This window comes from Leuciscus leuciscus (genome assembly GCF_965113295.1).
Source record: "Leuciscus leuciscus genome assembly, chromosome: 20".
NCBI classification, from domain to species: domain Eukaryota; kingdom Metazoa; phylum Chordata; class Actinopteri; order Cypriniformes; family Leuciscidae; genus Leuciscus; species Leuciscus leuciscus.
Window position 1 is genome coordinate 9,976,155 of NC_138744.1, and position 22,099 is coordinate 9,998,253.

At 38.1% G+C, this 22,099-nt stretch overlaps 1 protein-coding gene across 12 annotated transcripts in view; it reads left to right on the top strand.

The window, feature by feature from the left end:
* The window catches only part of ptprub (protein tyrosine phosphatase receptor type Ub), a 212,817-nt gene that overhangs the window by 146,354 nt on the left and 44,364 nt on the right, over positions 1-22,099 (top strand). For all 12 annotated transcript variants that reach the window (XM_082149538.1, XM_082149543.1, XM_082149544.1 and 9 more), the window contains exons 8-13: positions 2,097-2,414; positions 5,026-5,135; positions 8,172-8,373; positions 12,116-12,218; positions 13,055-13,328; positions 18,404-18,440. In XM_082149538.1, the coding sequence (XP_082005664.1) occupies positions 2,097-2,414; positions 5,026-5,135; positions 8,172-8,373; positions 12,116-12,218; positions 13,055-13,328; positions 18,404-18,440 (1,044 nt within the window). The remainder of the gene's footprint in view (positions 1-2,096; positions 2,415-5,025; positions 5,136-8,171; positions 8,374-12,115; positions 12,219-13,054; positions 13,329-18,403; positions 18,441-22,099) is intronic.

Below are 22,099 nucleotides of genomic sequence, written 5' to 3' on the forward strand. Positions count from 1 at the left end.
AAGTAGATAGTGGTCAATGGCTGTCAACCCTCAAAAGGCCCAAAATGGCACAAAAAACTGTATATGTGCTGTATATGTTTTCTGAATGTTGAAGTCTTGAGTTTTGTGTGAGGAACAGACTAAAATTTAGGACACAGAGTTTGAAATCTGTGATCACTGAATATGCAAGTATTTACTGAAGATTTTCAGTAAATAATTATTTACATTTCAGTCTGTATGTTCATATTCAGTCTGCAATTGTATGACTTCAGAAGACTTGGAATATCCTGCATGAGTCATATGGACCTGTTTTATGCCATTTTTATGGTACTTTGTAGTTCCTTGTGCGGCTAGACAACCACTGCTCACTATATACATTGCCGTTCAAACGTTTGGGATAACTGTTAAATAAATAAAGAAATACAGAAAAGACATTTATAATGTTTCAATAGATTTCTATTTTCAAATAAATGCTGTTCTTTTGAACTTTCTATTCATAAAAGCATCCTGAACAAAAATGCATCGTGTTCGAAAATGTATCAAAAATATCTACCTCATGTATCAATATTATCTAGTGTAATGGGACAGAAACCGGTCTTGTTTGGACTTCCAGCTGCCCGTGAGGAATTGACATGCTGCCCCAGGCCTCTGGCTGCTCTCTCTGGGTTCGGTCCCATCTCTGATGGGTGCCAAGGAGTGGGCGCTCGAAGCGCTGCTCTTGGCACCCAGACAAAGCCTTCGAACTAGGTTAAGGGAAGTAGGGTGGCACAAAAGGCCCTTTTGGGCTCCTCAAAGAGGACAGTGTAGACTCTTGGATTGTTTTTTAAAGATGGCACAAGCCAACAGCATCCCATTTGTTTGCTTTTAACTAACAATCAATAGTTCCATTAAGACGACCAACACTATTCTGGTCGTATTTCCTGTGGAGGCAAATGGGACCTCTACATTCAAAGTGTATTTTCGGAAAGGAATATCTTTAATTTGTGTCTTTTTCAGGTCGACTAAGTGCTTCTCTTGATAAGAAAACCAATCGCACTGGAAGTTAATCTGTATGTAAATCTATGAGTGAAACGAAATGTAAATCTAAATATAGATCTTAAGGAAAAGGTGTGGCAAAAGCTCTCTGATGTGTGAGATATTTCAGGATTAAAAGAGCTTAATGTCACAAGTGTGATTCTGCAGGAGAAATGCTGAATTAGTATTCTGTGTTCCATATGTGTTCTCCTCTGAGGACTTCAAAAGGAAATACATTTCCTCTAATTCAGCCCCGCTGTCCTTACGGTCTCGGTGCATTAGCTTCCTCACTTTACTCTTAGTAGTAAGCCTAAATCTTAAGAGTATGTCTTCTAAGCATCGGTTCAAGAGGAACAATAAAGACCTTGAGCCATGACTTTACACAGGAAGTGCTCACTTCACATCTCCTTTGTTGTACCTTCCCACTTGGGCCCATTAGTCACCAGGTCCCATTAAAAGAACAAAGAAATACAATACATTATGTGGAGATCTATTTGACAAAAATGCATTGATTGTCTTAATAATGGACCGTGACAAATGCGCTCATTGATAGTGGAGCTGGATGTCCTTGGTTCACCCTCCCTGCTGTCTGCGCCTCTCTGTGAGAAACACTAAGGTTCCTGTGTGCCCTACAGACAGTGGCTTCCTCTGTCTCTTTATATTATATACGCCAAAGGTGGTCGCTGATCTTTCTGCCCTCGGTAAATAAGAAAGTACGAACACAGATGTGAGGTATGCCAGAAATAGTTGGCCTAATGCAACGACCTTGCACTAACGGTAACTGGCAGAACTGAATGTCCTTGAACGGGGCTCATGGCCCCTGGACGGTGTGCAGGCAGATACTCGATTTGCTTAGCGACACGGAGGCAAATGGCGGGAGAGAGAGTACTACCTGCAGCCTGTGGAATTAATTAATGTAATTTGGCATGAGTTGTGTCCTCATTAGCAGGTGGTCCGTCAACCTTTTTTGACCGTGGTTGTGCCTCCTACCTATGGAGGGTGGGGTAGGCGAGAAGTCTTATGACCTGGTGATGTCTCTGTGCAGATTCCCTGCTTTTTTGGCTTATGTTTACAAAATGTTCCACTGTTTTCCATTCCAATAGAGCCCATGCGGGCATTGCGTGGTCTTAGAGCCTCGGAGATCCAGTCCCGGCAGCTGACCTTGCAGTGGGAGACGCCGGCCTTCAACCTGACCCGCTGCCACACGTACTCCGTCTCCTTGTGCTACCGTTACACGACCGCAGGGGGCGGCGGTGGGCACAACACCACAGTGAGAGAATGCCTGGCTGTGGAGCACAACACTTCGCGTTTCACCCTCAGAGATCTGCCTCCTTTTCACACCATCCAAATACGCCTGGCACTCGCCAACAGCGAGGGCAAAAAGGAAGGGAAGGAGGTCATGTTTCAAACTGAGGAGGACAGTGAGTAGTGGAGCTTTCAATGAATATTAATCTGTATATATCATTTGTTGTACTTCTGTTTCAGTGACAGCTGCTTTTCAGGAGTGGGGAAGCGCAGATGTCTTATGAATGGCAAAATGTGTAACATTGTGTAACAAAATGTGTTATTACTACCACTTCAGACTACCACTTATCAGTAAAATAATTGTACAAGCTCAAAACTAATTTTTTTTACAATGTTTACAAATGGCAGTAGGTAAAGTTTGCCAAGTCTTGGCCATTTAAGTATCACCTAGCCAATAGAGAACCAGGCTTCAAGCAAAATAGTGATTGAAAGCAATCAATGATCAGAAATTTTCCAGTTAAAGTAAACTGTTAAGGAATCTCACTTTTTATTGAAATACTGATAGATGGATGGATGGATGGATGGATGGATGGATAGATAGATAGATAGATTTACTTGTAGAGTCTTCTGAATAAAAATGTTTCTCTTAGATTTGTTCAACATCACAATCATAAAGACATTCCCAAATGGATTTGAAATGAATTTTTAATCATTCTCTTCAGGGAGCTGAGCATGAGCAGGTCAGGGGAGATTTTTATGCCTGTTTCTGCGCTCAATCCGTGTAAAATTTTTGGCTGAAGGACAAAAATAATTTTCTGGCCAAAAATTTGAAACACAAGCATTTCACCCAGACAGGAAGTATGATGAAGTGAGAGAAAAGGAGAGGGAGGAAAGAGAGTGCTCAATTATCAACACTCCTCTGAAGCCTCAATCAGCAATTCTTTTCTTTCAAGGCCTGTCACAAGAAAAAGTGATTGAGTCAGCAATTTTGACTCAATCTGAGTGAGCGTGTTATTTTCGCCACTGGCTATCTCTGCCTCCCCAACTATCACCCCGCACACACACACTCTGTGCACATACCCAAGGGCTAACAAGGATGGCTCAGTGACAGAGCACAAATGTGCTGTAAAAACATCTGCTGAGCTCAGAACGTCATCTGTCTCTCTAGCACCGTTTCCACTTCCTCCTCATTCTCTCTTCCAGCGTTTATGTTTGTTAATGAACCCGTGTTAATATTAATCAACCAAAAAAAAGCCATGTCATCAACTGCAAGTGTTGCCCTTTTTATCTGTCACATAGGCTTTGTATCTCCTGCTGAGAAGTCCAGCTCAGACCAGCATGGATTTCCACGCTGCTCCCGGCTGGTTAAAGCTTGTTTTATGGTGTGGTTGATTGAACAGCGTAACTCCTGCTGTTCATTTGTAAACCTAAATGATGAAGCTAATAAACCAGCATGGCCTTGCTGGTGAATCTGGTTAAGCTAGTTAAATTAAAAATTAAAATTGTGTCTTCATTTACTCACCCTCATGTGTTTCCAAACTACTACTCTCTTCTACACGTTGAAAGCTTGTTGGGCTATCAAGTTCTAAAAGGACAACAACAACAAAAAAAGAATCATGAATGTGATTCATGTTCTTTCAAGCATTCTGAATCCTGATGATAGCTTTGTGACGAAAAGAACAAAATGTATATTATTATGCACTGAAAAGCTATACTGTACAATAGCAATCAAATTGTACTCAAGAATGCTGTGTGAAGATGTCAAAGGAGATTGGTTCTCATTTGTCTTGTAACTAATCGAAATACATCAAATTTGAATATGCAGAAGAGCTCATTTCAGAGCTACAGGAGAAGGCAAAAGTTTCTGGGAGTAAAGACTGAGATCACACAAAGCTAATGTATGGCTTCAGAAGACTTAGAATACAGGGCGTGAGTCATCATGACTATCATTACACTATGCATTATGGTTATTTATTTGCTATTATAGTATGTATTCATATTTGAATTAGCTTTTATTTTAATATATTCAATTTTAATGTTAGTAATTTTGTTAATATATATATAGATAGATAGATAGATAGATAGATAGATAGATAGATAGATAGATAGATAGATAGACGTGTTTTATTTTTTTATTTTTTATTTAGCTTTATTTTTATTTCACTTTAGTTTAAGTACTTCAACTTGAACTTATTTTATTTAATATAGCTTCCAAGGCAACATTTATCATTTAAATTGTCAAGTTTTTCATCTAATAATTGTTTTATTTTATTTCAGCTTTATTTCAATTAACAAAAACTTCAATTTAATAGCTTTAGTTTTAGTTAACAATAACAACATTGTAAGAAAAAGATTTGTGTCAAAAGAAAAGTCATACAGGTTTGAAAAGATAGGAGGGTGAGTAAATGATTACAGAATTTTAAGGAACAGTTAAGCCTGATGGGGACCCAAACAATTCAGCATTCAAAACACAACATATACTATTCTTTATAGTAGGATTCCCAGAGCCTTAAGCCCCCAGATATACTTCATGGATCATCTCTTTTGTTCCATATCACTTATATTAGTTATAATGGATGAGTCTATGTAATATGTTAATAACATAAGAGGCCTGCTTTTATAATGACAATGGCTGTAATGAGGATATTAGAGTTGACCTTTGGGGGACTTTAAGCGATTAACCTTCTCCCTTTGAGTAAATGCTAGAGAAATTACTAGTCCAACAATGTAGGATCCAGAAGGTCTGTATCTTCATTCATAACCATCTGCTTCTTCGGTTTCCCATAGTTCCCGGTGGCATTGCTCCCGAGTCTCTTACCTTCACGCCGCTGGAGGATATGATCTTCCTGAAGTGGGAGGAGCCGGTGGAACCCAACGGCCTCATCACGCAGTATGAGGTATGTGCTTTCTGCTCTTTACCGCACTCATATCCATTTCTCTCATGCTGTCTGAATCCTTGGAGATTCGCTCTGATGTGTCAGCATTTTTACCAGGTGAAATATCGATGAACCACAATCCTTGAAAGACAAAACTTCCCACTGTGTGTTAAAATTGGACTGCCAGTTTAAATTATTTATGAACGTGCCCGCTAACACATGATCCTCTGCATGCGATTGCACACAGACCTGACTGACAGTGCGCTGTATTAGTGAGACCTTGGAATGTGAGTGTTTTCCACCCCTGTAAAATTCAGAGTTTCAGTCAGAGTTTTTGGTGGTGTTCTTTCTCAACTCAGTCAGTGACAGACAGAAGTATGTATGAAGTCATGATTTGGACCTGGAACTCTGCATGCTGCCAGAGACACAAGAGCCACCATGGCCAACCCTGCCTCTAATTGGTCCCTACTGCACCAGCCATCTGTTAGTAAATGACAGAAAGATGCCTCTATCTAAAGTTATATATGCTGTCTCCTACACTTTTTGCCATTTTAGAAGCTTGCTTGTTTAAACTTGTTGCCATGACGTCATCATCGAACAGCGTCATGAACCTCATAGTGCCTGGGGTTAATTGCTTTGCTTGAGGACACATTGATAATTGCTCATGGCTCAGTTCTCGAGGGGATTGAATCAGCAACCCTCCAGTCCCGAGCCTTAACCAACACACCACAATGTTTTATGAATGTGGCTGCTGTGCTGTAGGAGCTTCTGGAACAGTTTTGGAATGATATCAAGAAGTCATTACTGAGGTAGTGTCACGTACAACCCATAGAAGATTGTAAAAGAATTTAACTGTAGAAGATGTTTTATTCAAATGAAGTGTGCTTTGTATATAATAATGATCAACAAATTATCAAAATTAAACGCACTCAAAAATGAAATAAAAAAGAAAGGCATTTTGCATGATAGTTTGCATGACTTTAAGTTGAGTTTATTTTTTATATTTATTATTTATAATATTTTACGGTAAATTAAATTTAAAATTAGAATTAGAATGAATCTAACTGAAAATCTGTCTGCTTGTCTATCCATCCATCCTTCCTTTCTTCTCTCCATATCACTGTTTTCATGACTTTTTTAGTTGTTGTTTATTATTATTATTTATAATATTTTAAATATCTTGAATGAATTTAAACTAAGAACTGTTCTACTAACTTACAACTGACATGATTTACAAATTGTTCTATTGCACTACTGCATGAAGTATATATATAAAAAAAAGTGACAATATTTAATTAAATATCTGGTTATTTTGATTTACATCTGGGATCGAAGAATACTTTTTTTACAGTGTCGTTTTGAAAAATTATTATCATTGTATAATTGTACTCTTAAGATGAATTCTTCAGAACTGCAGCAAATTGAAAGCTTATGCCTTTGTCCCAAAAAGAAGGATAGCTAACAGTGTAATAAAAGCCCTTAAACTGTTTCTCCATTCTTCCGTTTACTGCACACAGATTCGGCCTGCTCACTGAAAAGGTGGTGGGCCTCCCACAGCCAGCATCTGTTTCTCTGTTCCTCTGTTCCAGAACATTCTCACACTCTTTCTCTTTCTGGTCACACTGCCTGCCTCAGTGTCACCTTTCTCCTCACCCATGATTCAGGCTCTCAGTCAGTCACTAAAAAGTTGTGAGAATGCCGCTTCTGTCACGCTCCAAAACACACATCTCACCTCAAGAGGAAAAGTTGCTTTTGTTTGTGGAACCGTCAATCGGCTCGGCTATGGGCCGAATCGAGATCATCACGTCTTTTGAATGCCACCTCTGTCCATCAGGCGCCTCCTTTCTTACCATTTGCACTTACTGAGTTATCTCTCATTGATAAGTTGCTTTTCTTTTTTCCCCAGGCCATAGCTCCCAAAGTCGCCCCAAGGATGTTTTCTAAAGGGGATTTAAAGGCTCGGCCTATAAAGTGGAGGCAAGGACAGATTTTCAGGCTCAAGGAGCCTGATCTTCTCAGGCATACAGAGAGATGAAGAGGGAAAGAATAAGAGAGAGGCAGAGCCTGGAGAATTCCCTCTCGTTTCTCTCAGATTAGCACATTGTCCACTTTTCTCTGAGCACTGCTGACGAAAGGCTCGCAGGGCGCTGCGTTCTCCCTCAAACCTTCCCCCACTGCTCTCATCCATGCCTCTTATCTTAAAAGAGGCCTGGTACAGGTGCAGCAAATGTTTCTTAAGTCCCAGAAGCCCACTGCAATGTGAAAAAGCAGGCACTAGGCAGCTAACACACTAATGCTCTGCATGCTCGATATCAGAAAGTTTGTCAGACCCATGGTGAGCATTGATTATAGTGTAGCATGTACTGTACTGATAGTACAGTATAGTACTGATTATAGTGCAACAAATGTTCTTTGTGTTTTTACTGATAAAATTGGTGTGAATTTGAATTAAATTGGAAGTTAAATTGAAAGTTATATTAGAAGTTCATCCATCCATCCATCCATCCATCCATCCATCCAATAGTTTCAATTAACCTTTAAACCTAAAGACTTTTACATTTTAAAACGGTTTCTAGTTAATCGTAGTTGAATTTCATTGAATTTCCATTCGATTTTGTTTGCAACTGTCCATCCTGTTTGATACTCGATTCAATTAGAACTCTGCAAATGCATACCAGATCGCATGTTGTTCAATGGCCAAAAGTCCAAGAAAAGTTCCCAGAATAGGTTTACTAAAGAAATGAATTGTTTACATGGTGACCGAGCACACTGAATAATTTCTCCTATTTCGTGTATATGTACTGTATGTATGTGTGTATGTGTGTGTGTATATATATATATATATATATATGTGTGTGTGTGTGTATATGTATGTGTGTGTGTATATGTATATCTTTTTTTTTTCATTGTTTTTATCTTTTTTTTCACCACTTTGACTTTGTTGTGTGTCGACTGGAACAGAGTATTTGAGTGCTGTGATAATATGGTACCATCACGATTATTTTTTGCCGTGAAGATGATGGGCTTACATGCCCACTGGCTTGTGTGCAATTACAGATCAGCTACCAGAGCATTGAATCATCAGACCCCGGGATTAACGTTCCAGGCCCGAGGCGCACTGTATCCAAGCTGAGGAACGAGACGTACCATATGTTCTCCAACCTGCATCCTGGCACCACCTACCTGATCTCTGTTCGGGCGCGCACCGCCAAAGGCTTCGGCCAAACAGCTCTCACTGAGATCACCACCAACATCTCTGGTGAGGACTGCATATGGTTGTTTTTGGGGGCTTACGTGCAAGAATGTGTGTAAAACAGGGCACATCCACTTCATATCCAACCCGTCAGTTGGCCCATAGTGAATGTGGAATGTGGACCATATTTCTACTAATTTCTAGAGCTGCTCCTGACTAAAGATTTTTCAAGTCGACTAGTAGTCGTTCATATAAGCCAATAGTCGACTAATCGCATATTTATTAAGTTAATGGGGAGGAGGGGGAATGGTTTTAGTTTCAGGGCTGAGAAAGAATAATATATGTAACATTGCTAACATTGGTTCTTCATTGCAGAGAAATTCCAAACCATAATATTGAGCCTTTAAAATAAATTAAGCACTCAAGCGCACGCATAAAGCTTGCCGCAGTACACCAACAAAAGTAATGATTATGAATCTGTTGGGGAAAAAACAAAGGAGACTGTCTGAACATTTTAATAATTTATTAATATATAGTGATTTCTGAGTCTATATCAGCTGGAGAGATGTAGTTTACGATGCTGACTCGACATCTCCACAATATAGTGGATGTGCCTATAGAGAGAAATGTTTCATACAGATTACATAATCAGATCATATTTGTTTTCGATTTGAAAGGGTTCATTTAAAAGTAGACATTTCAGTATGTCTAGACATACTGTATTTCTCATATCTGTGATCAAATAGGACTATATGCTGGGTTTTTTTGACATACTCCAGACTGCGATCGATGGCAGAAAGCACACCCTGTTTGTTTTCTTTATTTTACCAAAGCATAAAGTTTTGATGTTATTGTGAGTGTACACATATTGTGTGAAACTTTTCAGTTTCAAACATTGTGTTACTCTTATCTGCATGACAAATTTTTTTGTATTTTAAGTTCTTTCCACTGTTCCACTGGGAACACTTGGGATATCTGCCAATAATAGTGCATATTTATCTAGGTTAACATTAGAGTGAGCAGCCATGTGAAGTGGCAAACATTAGACTACTACTTGCATGTTTCAAATGATAAGTCGTAGTTAAGTCGAGGAATGTTTGGCGAACGTTTGGATTTCCTGCCCGACATACGGTAATTACCACATGGACCAGCCGTGTTACGATCTGTCTGTCACGGACTGCATGACATCGCCACTTCCTGTGGAGTTTTTCCCTCTGCGACTAAACGACTAATTAAAATGTGTTCGACTATTAGGGGGCAGTGCTTATAATTTCCAAACACACTTCAGGCACACTTATTTTATTGAGTCTTATCCAATTAAATGTACTGTTTTTCATGTTAACGTCACTTAAAATGTAAGTGCTACTGCTGAAATCGAATAATTACTCAGAAAATTGTTTCATCCCCTTCAAGTGGTCATCTTTATAATCTGGCCTCTGAAAGAAAGTATTTTAACATATGTAAAGTGATTTTAGTTGGCATTCATGAAGTGATTTCACTCGCCTAGGCTATGGTACATGAAAGAAAAAGCGTTATATGTTAAATGCATCACAGTTATGCACATTAGTAAGAAATAGATAAGAAAGTGTGGTTAATTTAATTGCTTTCATTCTCCTCTGATGGACGGTCACTGACCTTTGCATCTGTTCATCTGTTCTAAATAACTTCAGATTCAAAACAGGTGCTGCAATTTCATGTTTGAATGAAAAATCAGAATGTTTATAAGGAGTTTTTATTTGAAATTGTAAAAATGCAGAAGGTGCTTTAGTTTAGCATTACAGGAGCAGAACACTTCTGCAGTGATGTGAAATGTACGTGTGCGTGCATGCGAGTGTTTCCAGATGAGATCTACAAACTGTTGATTGAAATGCCTCAGATGTTTCAGGAGATGATGTCTGAGGTACAGAAATATGTGGCAGCGGTTGAATAGACTGGAACAAAGTGAAACAAAAGCAGGTTTCACAAAAAAAGGAAAAAATGCGAAACTCCAGAGTTTCCGGTTCATCATCCTGCGCTTCAGGTGCACTATTGATCTCTGAAGTGTGTTTGTGCGTGTATGCCCATATCGCCGCTTAAGAGCCATTATGTATTCCCGAGTGGAACTGAGGAAGTGATAGTGAAACTGAATAACAGCAGATGCTCAGAACCCAACAGGCCCATCAAGAACATTACACGTTTCCCCTCGCTTCAAAGAGAACTGACATCACTGTCATCCTCACCATTCGAAAACTAGCCGGCTTACAAAACAGCACCATATGTTGCTGTCAACCAGATTCAGCTGATGCTAAATCAGGATTTCTCAAACCTGGACTGATGCAAAGCGCTGTATGTTAAGCCCAGCGTTTTATATTATGGTAACGATGGAGATCTTCTGTTTTTTTGGCGGCAGTGCTGAGGCATGATTTGATGAAGGAGAAACACAATTTCAAATAAGAGGATTTAGTGTGGTGATGGACATTAATCTGCCAATATTTGGTTGTTTTGAGATTATTGGCATTGGCCCGATAACTCTGTCTACTTGGCCGATTAACAGTCGGGTTGTTTCACTATGCATCAGGTTCAAAATCTGCCAATGGATAATTTGATACATTTTTGCTGAATTTTGAGGGGTTTAAAACATTTTTTTTTTTAGCAATTGCATTGTTTTATTCATCAATTGTATTTACTTATTTATTTATTTATTATTAAGATGATGATGATGTCCAAAAGTCTGACACTACTTGGGATTCAGCATAATTCATTATCATGCAGTTTGAGTGATGCTAAGAAATAGATTTCAATAGATTTTTTTAAACTAATTGTTATACTGATAATTTAATTTGTAATGGGAATATACAGTACCTCACTGTATGTTATCCGCATTATTGGTATATATCTGGAAGAAGAATAGAAGCTTTTTAATTATAAATACTACAGCTCATTCAGTTCCAGGACTCTAGAAGTCAAACAGGGACTGGGAACAGAGACAGATGCATTACGCCCTTATTTCTGTGCAGTTCAGTATGCAAACTACACTTCAGAGAAAAGTGTTGCGGCATAGACACTTTGATGTTGTTATATCGATAGAGGCTGTTCGACTAGATGTACTACAGCTTGAAGTTTGTATGTCTGGACAAAATATATGACCAGTTGTATACTCATATGTATGTAGACCAGCATTATTTTATGCTTATGTGTTTTTATTTTGTGTCTGCAAGTACTCAAATCCATCCTAGGCCTCATTTTTACTGAAGTTCCCCCAAGTAGCTGCAGTTTTCCCACAGCTTTTAACATCATAATCATAGATTTTGCAGATTGTTTGCCTTTGTTCGTCAGCTCTAATTGACTGCTGATATTAAGGAAAACGTTATTGCTCAACACGACCATCTCGGGGGAAGGATGCAGTCCAGATTCAAATCCGTCTAAATGAGTTTCCCCTTTATTTGTCCCACATGCACAGCTTTTAATTACACCCTGAGATCAAGACACGCAGAGGGATAGGCTTGGAGGAAAAAGCGGAGTTCCTATGAAGTGTTGGTTGTTATCGTGAATTAGGGCGGTCTTATATCAGACAACAATGTAGGCGTTGTTTGTGAGGTTCGTTTAATTAAAACGTTTAGCTGGTTATGTTGGCTTTTAATAATTAGCGTAAACTTCACTTTGCCTCACGTTGAAATGACAGTCAATGTACACAATGGATTTGGATCCTGAACTATTTTTTCATCACTCTGACAAACTCAAGTTTACTTCTGAAGAGTTGGTTAAAAAGTTTTAGGAAGATATTCTCATATCATTCTGTCTCTTTTGTTTTCTGTCTCGCTTTCTGAAGCACCAACATTCGATTACGGTGACATGCCGTCCCCTCTGAGTGAGACAGAAAGCACCATCACAGTCCTGCTGCGTCCAGCACAAGGCCGAGGAGCTCCGGTCAGGTGAGAATGACATCATTTGCTAAGGGATATATATATATATATATATATATATATATATATTCAATTGAGGTTCTCAGTATATCCTAAATATGAATTGGAGTACTAGCAAGTGCCTTGTTCTTCAAAAAGGGTCACTTATTATTCAGTTATTTGATTTGATATGATTACAAGATTGCTTATTAAAACATCAAATGGTATTTATTTATAAATATCATTGCCACATAGCCCACCATTGTGCAACTTTACAGAGCTAATAAATAAATAATTAAATAAATAATATTTTAATTAAGTAAAATAGATGATGTAAATACATAACGGCATAAATACATTAACATCAAAAGTACTAAAAAAGAAAAGAACAAAATATACATATTAGTTTATTTATATAGATTAACTTGATGTTTAGATTAACTTGATGTTGTTAGATTAACTATTAGATTAACTTGATGTACTAAAATAACAAATGAAATCTGAAATTAATAAACTGATAAATATGATAAAAACACACAACAAAATCAATAAAACTTTACCTAAAATTAAAGTAAAAGCAGAAAATACAAAAATAAAAACTAATTTATTTATTTTTTAACATGAACTATGATGGTATCTCAAGTTCTCAACACTGGTATTTTAAAGTTTTGAATGTTCTATTTTAATATATTTTCATGAATTATAAACTGAAACCCAGATTTATTTGTGGTAATCAACATAATGCCACAAGTGCTGTCAACTGAGCTTAACTTGTATTGAACCTGGAATATTCCTTTAGCAATGCATTATTACTATGATTGCTATAGTATTGTCAATAAAACATTGTTGTGTGTATGTATGCACAGCACTTATCAAGTGATCGTGGAGGAGGAAGCTGGTAGGAAGGTGAAGAGAGAACTGGGTGTTCAGGACTGCTTTCCCATTCCTACATCTCACGGTGAGGCTCAGGCCCGTGGAGCTCCACACTACTACACTGCCGAACTGCCCCCGAGTACCCTGCCCGAAGCCACACCATTTACTGTGGGGGACAACCACACCTATAACGGCTACTGGAACACCCCCCTGGACCCCAGGAAGAATTACCTCATCTACTTCCAGGCCATGAGCAACTTCAGAGGCGTGAGTGTCAGAAACTAATGCTGTGTCTCATTCCAATCCCTAGTTCTCAATATATCCTAAATACGAATTGGAGTACTAGCAAGTGCCTTGTTCTACAAAAAGGGTCACTTATTACTCAGTTATTTGATTTGATATGATTACAAGATTGCTTATTAAAATATCAAATGGTATTTATTTATAAATATCATCGCCACATAACCCACCATTGTGCAACTTGTACAGAGCTAATAAATACATAATTTATAATATTTTAATTAAGCAAAATAGATTATGTGAAAACATAATGGCATTTTGATGTTGATCAAATGTAATAAAAAATAAAAGAACAAAATGTACATATATTCACAAAAAAATATAATTAATATTTGTCCTCTGAAGTCCCTTCTTGGAACCTTCTTAAGTTGCATTTAGGAAACTCTTCAGAGTTGTAATCTATTGTTTATTAGCACTTCTGTTTGTCTGTGTCTCAATAAACTCTCTGGAGTACACAGTACTATCCAACCTCTATTTGTGGACATGATACTTCAGCATTATCTGTGCAAAATACTACGTGTTTGTATTCCGAAAGAGCAAGCACAACAAATGTTTTCCCTGGATGCATCCATCTTAGTTTTCTGACCTGTGTACTGGAACGCGGTCAACTCAAGTGTGACGTCATTCCCAGCTACGACATCCCTCCTCCGGGGTAAATGGAACACAACGCAGCATATTTCTAAGAGCATTTTAGTGGTCCTACAAATGTCCTACTCTCTGGGCAGTGCCCTTACTTTTAAACTAGGGAGCGTTTTGAGACACACACTGTTTTTTTTCTGCATCTTTTTTGACGGAACTTTTATACCCTGATTTGAAACTCTATTTTTACACACTCCTACAGATTGTTTGCAGTATGCACAGTGGGAGATAAAGTGCAAAACAGGGACCTACAATAAATAGTGAGAAGCACCTGAAGCTAGTAAATCTGCAATTAGCTGGATGTACAAAAACATTATATCATCGCTCGTTCTTACGGGATGTTGTTTTTCTTCCCTTCTCCAACTGTTCAAACCCATGAGATAGTGTGTGTCTCAGTCCCAGTATGAAATTAATGATAGAGTATCAGCACACACCAAGCTTTGGGTGTCCAGGCCTTATTCAAATGGGAAAAAACAGCCCCTGTGCTCCCCGTCCATGCCTAGATAAGAAGATAAACAACAAGGAATATCGTCTTGCTGGCATAAACCATTTCACAGGGATAATTGGGCACAGGTGCAGCTGATCAGAAATAGATCAGCTGGCAGTTTATGTTGTTAGAAATGGCAGAGGCTGGGAGACAGAACGAGCTCCATGGCGCAAGCAAAACAGAGCCTGGAAAACAGCCGGGGAAATGGGAATCTCTGTCTGTTCAAAAATCTATCCGGAAAGATGCCAAATAAGTTTCTAAATAGGAAAAAAGCATTTGTCAGAAGCAAAATATAGATCTTCCATAATAAAGCTTTTGATTAGTACTTACTATAGTTTACTGTCCATGTTCAGTGGTCCTGCTGTAATGTAAATATACAGTGCCTTGCGGAAGTATTCATGCCCCTTCATTTTTTCCCTATATTTTGTCATGTTGCAGCCTTATGCTGAAGGGATATGAATAGTTTTGCAATGCACTGTACTTCTGGTCCTGATTCTCTTCAGTTTTGGTCAAATTAATTACTCAAATGAATGAATTATAATCTGGCACAAAACCTTTAATTAATTTTGAACCATTAAGTTTCCAATAAATACGATTAATAAAACTAGAATATAACTGCAGTATAGCAAAACGTTCACTGTTGCTGTACAGGAATCTGTGAATCATTGTTTTGGATCGAAGAATAAATTGGTGTATCGTTGTTTTTAGTCTAAACCAGTCAATTCACTAAAGCGAATCAGAAAAATATTACTGTCTAATCAGTAAACTATACTGTCTCACTTTTAGTGAATAGTGAGATAGTGAATAAAGCAATTTATACAGTAACTGTGCACAAGTCAACTTCTTGACCATGACAGGAAACTTCTCTGACTTTTGCCTTATGGTTTCATGGTTATTAGTTACCTGCCGCACTCAATTATGCACTATTAAACCTCAGAGCATTTCAAGGTTGTGGGAGTGAAAAATAATTTTGAATGGTCCATTTAGATTTGACACCAGCTAGCAAACCTCATGCTCAAAAAGATGTGGGTGACATTTAGAAGAAGGTTATCACATTGGCTCAGCACCTGGAGGAATGGATGAGCCAGCTTGGCTCATTCCACTCTTCTGAACAGCAATTCAGAGACGCAAAACTTGGACGGACTTTACCTACACTATTACACAGTTGGGTTTTTTTGGCAGCCTTGAAGGAAAATTCCTCTAGATGACCTATAGTACAGACTCAAACTCCCTCCCCGCCGAACCCCTCAGGGCTTCTCACTCTTTACAGACTGAAATGCACCTGTCAGCCAAGCCATTGTGACTCCACCTCCCCTTCGGTTTCTTCCCACTTCAAACCGTACGTCTTGGAAACTGATCGCATGGCTCAGTCTCCTTTGGGCTCTGCTGATTTACTTGACCGACCTTTAGCTAAATATTCATTTTTATTCATCTCTATTTTATGCAGCAATAACTGCCGTAAAGGCTGACAGTCTAAGCTAAAGGGAACGTAGCTCAGGAGACTTAACAAGTATTTAGCACTCCCCTGCTACCAATTTGAACCATTCTGTTTTGTTTTTTGTCTTTTTTATCCTGACTGCATATAAACAATGCTAATATACTTTGCTTTGTCTCTTGGTCAACTTTATGGTTGAAAGTGGTTTTCAAAGCTTTTGGCAGCTGCACAGGAAAGAAAGTCCTCTGCTGCATTTTTTTGGCCGTTATTCTGACAATTAGTCATTAGAGAGCAGTGAATGCTGTCAGGGCTTCATGTAATTGCTTTCAGTGATAAATATATATAAAGATGCTCTTAATAGATCTTTGATTCTCAGCTGTTTATAAAGGGCTGATTTTCTTCCTTTCTCTTCCTTTATTTTTTTATTTTTTTGTCATCCGCTTCCTTAACAGTCCTTAGAGGCAAAACACAAAGATTGTAGCTGCCAAACGCTCTCTTCAACCCATACACACAGAAACCCTTTTCTTTTTCTTTTTTCCTTTTCTTTTTATGGTACGAAATCCTATAGGACTGACCAGCCACTTTCAATGAGACTTTTTCCCTCTAATTGGCATCTTTTGCTCTCTGTTTTACCAGGATGAATGGCATGAACTGATGCTGATGTTTCTCACTAAAATACTGTACAAGTATGTCTAGGTCATATTTATAGTTTTATAGTAGGTATATAATTTGTTATTGTTGTATTATATTAATTTAAAACTCATACAGTGTAGAATGAATGGCATGAACTGATTTTTCGGACAAAAATATGGTCCTATTTCACCCCAAAATAGAAAAACGCATTAAGTAATATAGAGATTATTTATAATTTTACAATGCATTTACATTTTATTATTAATACTTTATATTATTTATTTATTTATAATACATATTTTGTGTGTGTGTGTATGCACACAAGTAAAGTGATTTTAGGTCTTTATGCAAATATACTGTACGTTCAATATTATTATCATGAAAATTCATCATTCATTAAAAATTGATTTTTAAACCTAATTTTCTTTATATTTTACTTTTTATTTTTCCTGCTTTCAGTGTTTCTGTATTTTTCAGTATTCCGTATTTATTACTGTACATACTGTAATACATTGTTTTTATATAAAACCGCATATAAGCATTACAACTACCGTGACATTATACCTTACGGTTTACACTATATATATATATATATATATTTTCCCCCTTTTCCCTAGATTTTCCTTTTTTTCCCACCTCTCTTTTTCTCGCATACCTCTTCTACTTCTGGAACCAAGTAGGAGCTTTCTAATAAGTTCCTTTCCCATGCCTCCCTGGGCCCGTTATATTTATAGTGCTCATAATTCATTTACTTAGCTTGAGTTTGCTGACAGATCCCCTTTTGCAGTGCCTGCCATGACCGTTCTCACAAATTTGATTAAATAGAGCAGGGAAGCTTAAAGCTTTGTGTCTGCGTCTGTCTGATCAAAGCCCACTGGCTGTCTCTCGCCTGTCATTTGGGGTCAGTCTTTTCTCACACGCATGGTGAGCTATGAGTTCTTATGGTGCGACATCTAGGACCGGCTCTGTGCTTGGAGAAAACAGGCAGTGTTTGCTTTATCCCTGTGATATGCTCTCATGGGAGTGTGTGTATTGGGAACCATGGCACACTTGCATCCAAATGATGGCTGCTGAAGCAGATAAAGATGGGTTTCTCGTAAAGCCAGGATTGGCCTACATGACATTTTTAAGCGTGGGAGTGGAAGGGGTTGCTAAAATATCCATGCGTGTCCCTCTTCCCTCTTTTGAAACATTAGTGCAAGTCCGTCTTTACTTTTTTCCCCTCTACCATATGATATAGGGTTATGGTGGGCTTTAGGAGCCAAGGCAGTTTGAAATAGGTTTTCAATTAAAAAAAGCAATTCAGCCGCAGTTTAAGCAGAGGCCTCTCTCTCTTTTTCCGGATGGGAAGATTTGCATAATTGTTCCATAATGCCCGAATTAGCATCTGTAAATCTTAATTTGATAATGCATCTTCTTGTCGAGGTGGCAGGCCGAAATTGGATTATGGGCTTGGATCTCATTAGCGCTATTTGACAAAGGTCGTTTTCATAACACCAGTATGTCATCAACTGCAATTTCGAACAAATTAATTCCTTTTTATAATTCTCTCCTGGCTGGAAGTCATTCCCCCCTGCCTCTTTTGTCCTTTTGCTGTCATTTTCTGTACATTTAAAGGCTTAGATCTTATCAGCACGCACTAAAAAATACACACGAATAGGGTGAGTGAGGCACAGTGCTGATTTTTGAATGTATTTTTACTCTTTTACTGGCGTTCATGCTGTTGTTGAATCAGCAAAAGTCAGTGTGAGCCTATTTGACATCTCATCAGGTAACGTGCAGTCTTATTTCTGCCGTTTGACTGTTTCCCACAGCGTGACACTGCATCTCTGTTCTCTTTTCTCACAGGAAACAAGGATAAACTGCATCCGCATCGCCCGTAAAGGTGAGTTATTCAATGCTGATGCTACAGAACTTTTTTTTGTAGAAGTACTGTGCAGTTTTGTACTAAATAGTTATTTGAAAGACAGTGTGAGGTGGATTTACCTACTGTATGCTGGGTTGAAATCAACGAACTGAGTATTACCATAAATTTAGAAAATGTACAGCCTGTAAATATTTCTTACCAGCCATGAAAGTATATTTTGTATTATTTTGTATAAAATATGTTGTTGTAAATATGATAATGGGGATTTAAAGACCCCCTGTGGTGAAAATCAAGCTTTTAATGTTGGTTATGTTTACGTCTTTGTGGTGTTTTTAATATGCTTTAAGACAAACCATGTGCAAATTCATAAGTCAACACCATTGCTAAGTTTTTTTCTCCTTAAAACTGCAGTGAACCAAAGACTTGTCTCAAAAAAGATGTTTGAAATTGCAGTTGTTCTCTACGTCACAAACTATCTTGTAACCAATCACGTCAAAGTGCGGACGGGCTTTAGCATATCATTAACTGCTGCGAAGCAGGGGAGACTCAAGAGAAGCCAGGTTATCGCGGTATATTTGTCTGTTGATATGAAAATGTCATGCCACTATATTTGTTATATTTGCAATTTAGTGGGTAAATTGTTATTACAATTATGATGTTGTATTAACCTGTTATGATAAACTATGTCTTTCTGCACTGACGTTCTAAGTTGTTCAAAGCATTTCTGATTTTTAAAGCAGATTGAGATTGCGAACAGGAACATGGTTTGTGTAACATTAGCAACGCATTATTAGCTCTTTGATAATGTAGTCAAGCAAAAGGTTAATCATATCAAATATGTATTTTTGTCTATTTGACTATAGGATTATAGGATTATACTCATAGTTGATTCTAAAGATCAGAGAACGGTAGAAAATATGGTCATAAAATCAATTGTCTTTGTAACATTAGTGGGGAAAAATTACAATACCCATTTAAAAAATGAAGAGAATACAAAGAGTTAAAGTTAAAGTTTGATAGAGTGGCCACAAATAGTAAAACATAAAAATTGTAGTGGATTGGATGTAGGCCTATGCTGTTATTCTGACTGCACGAGTGGAGGTTATTTTTCAGCTTATATTTGCTATTCAGATTCACTTATTCACAATGTTACATGCCTGAGGGTCACATCTTTTCTAAGATGTCATCAGCATTCGACTTCCAGATCCCACTGGAACTAACAGTTTGCTGCAGGCGGATGGTTGCACCAGTGTTGTTTTTAGCATCAGAGACATCAAAAAGAGAGCACTTGAATGGGAGAAATTGTTACGCTAAATATGGCAACTGTAGTCCTGCTTTAGAGTTAAACGAGTCAGTTGCCTTATTGATAGAGCCACTGCAGCAACTGTAGGTCTTAATGGTAACATGATTGTTTACTCTAGAATGTATGCACTTTAGCAGGACTAGCCTGAAAAATTAAAATTTTAATGATTTCAACTTAAAAAAAAAAAAAAAAATTTCATGATTTAAAAATAATTATTTATACAAACTAAGTTTATGAAGTCATTGTTGTCAGATTCTATAGCTGATTTGAAATATGTTATAAGAACTTAACTTCGCAAGCAGATGTGGGCCAAATTCTCACAGTGGCAGAATACAGATGACAGTCCTGTATTTTTGTCCTTAATATTGCATTTACACAATTTGGTTATATACAGAAGTGACAACCGCATTCTATACTGTAAGTCCATATAAAAGTCCGTAAAAAAGGGCCCAATGTACTGTGTTAATATGAAGGAATGTTCCATATTGATTTTTACCTGCATTTTGAATTGCACATTGCATTTTGTTGTGGTTTAGTGTCAAAGGCATACCTGTCAAATTGACGGATAATGTCCTGTTCCTGTACACTTTAAGAAAACAAAAACAATATGGATTTCCCCATTCAAGTAGTGACTGAGTGATCTTACTCGGCCTAAAGGGACGCTGCTTGGTATTGGTTTCAAAGTGGTTTTCCTCTTCCAGCTCAGTAGTCCAGCTCTATGATCATTGCTCAAACCTTTCAGAGCTGTACCACTGAGAAATACTCTATAACGGTTCACTAGCTAATCTTACATGTGCACTTTTCCCCCCAAGCACTCAGATTTCCAACCTGAGTTGCGAACGTCCGTGAATTCCCTAAAGGGCACAGTGTACGGCTTTGGGATGTGTATTGGTTTACAGTGAAATTTTGCGTCTAGACACACACAGATTTTTCCTTTATACATCCCCCGCCCCCTTTCTCTTCTGGAGACAAGGGCACTAACGGAGAACAGGTCACTCTTTCATCATGTTTGTTTTGGTTGCTTGCGGTAGGGGAATGGACTGTATCAAAGCAGATTTGTCTGGGGCAGGCAGTCTAGGCAAAGACACGTCGCAGCACGCAGACAGAGAGAGATCGGTTTTCGGGTCCCTGTCCGGTCAGGAGACAGACCTTCACATCAAACACAACTGATGGAGTCACCTGTGCCTGTCAATATATGCTACCATCTGTCAGGCCCCTCAGAGGAAGATGAAAAGTTTCAGGAGGCATAGATTCCTGTCAAGGCAACAAAAAAGAACTGCTCTACCTTCTATCGAACGGCATCAGGGTTCAGTACGAGCAGGACGGTATTGTAGTCTTCGGCGTTCGACGTTAGTGAGCACAGCCTCCCGCTTAAATCGACCTGGCTTTCTTTTTGAGACTGAGTGACTGAGGGTGACGACTAGCCTTCTGAGCATGAAGCCAATAGGAGGAAGTGGACATTTTATGCCAGTTTTGCCATCCCATCTGCTCAGTGGGCACAGACAGATACACATTTGGTATGTGGGCTAACACGCCAACATATTGATGAACAGAATAGAGCTCTCTCGACTTTCCCAATAGGAAAGAACGATTAAACAAATTAACTGTGCGCTAAAAAACAGAAGGGCAAGAAACAGTTTCACTGTGTTTTAGTCATTTATTAGGGTCTCTCAATGACAAGAAGGAATCCAACTTGTCAACAAAATCCATTATTTGAGGCTGTTGATTTTGAGTGGCCACATAAATTTCCTATGAATGAACGATCAAGGTCCAGAAGAAAATGAGCACCCTGATGTGCTCAAAATGCAACCAAATTGCGTAGTCTTACAAAACTAAGCTGCCAAGACTCCAATTTCCTTGCACAGGTGACAGTTTAATTAACATTCCCTTGGCAATCTTCACAGAACAATAGACTTTCGTTGTAACTCCAAGTGCTAATTTCCACTTTTGGTGCGCTCAGCAGGTGCTCACATTAATCTTGAAACAAATTTCATGCCTGTGTTGGGTTTAATTGATATTCTGAAAGGTAACTCAGCATGGCGATAAAAATCTGATCAGGTTTGCATCGAACTTTAATGGATGTTTTCCCATCTATATTTCCTGTGATGAATATATTTAATACCTCATTAAGAATACCTCATGATTTAGCTGATATTGTGAATATTATGCATGAACTATGCAGAATATGCATTTGTATTTTATCTTATGTTTGGAGTATTGTACCTGCATGTTATCGTATGGTTATTATGTTGACACAATATCCTATATTATTGTCTTTTTTTTCTCTTTTTTAATGAGGTTTAAATTTGCTGAGGTTTATGCTTAAAGTGAAAAAAACTAATTACATGTAATCTAATTAAATTTTGCTGCTTGT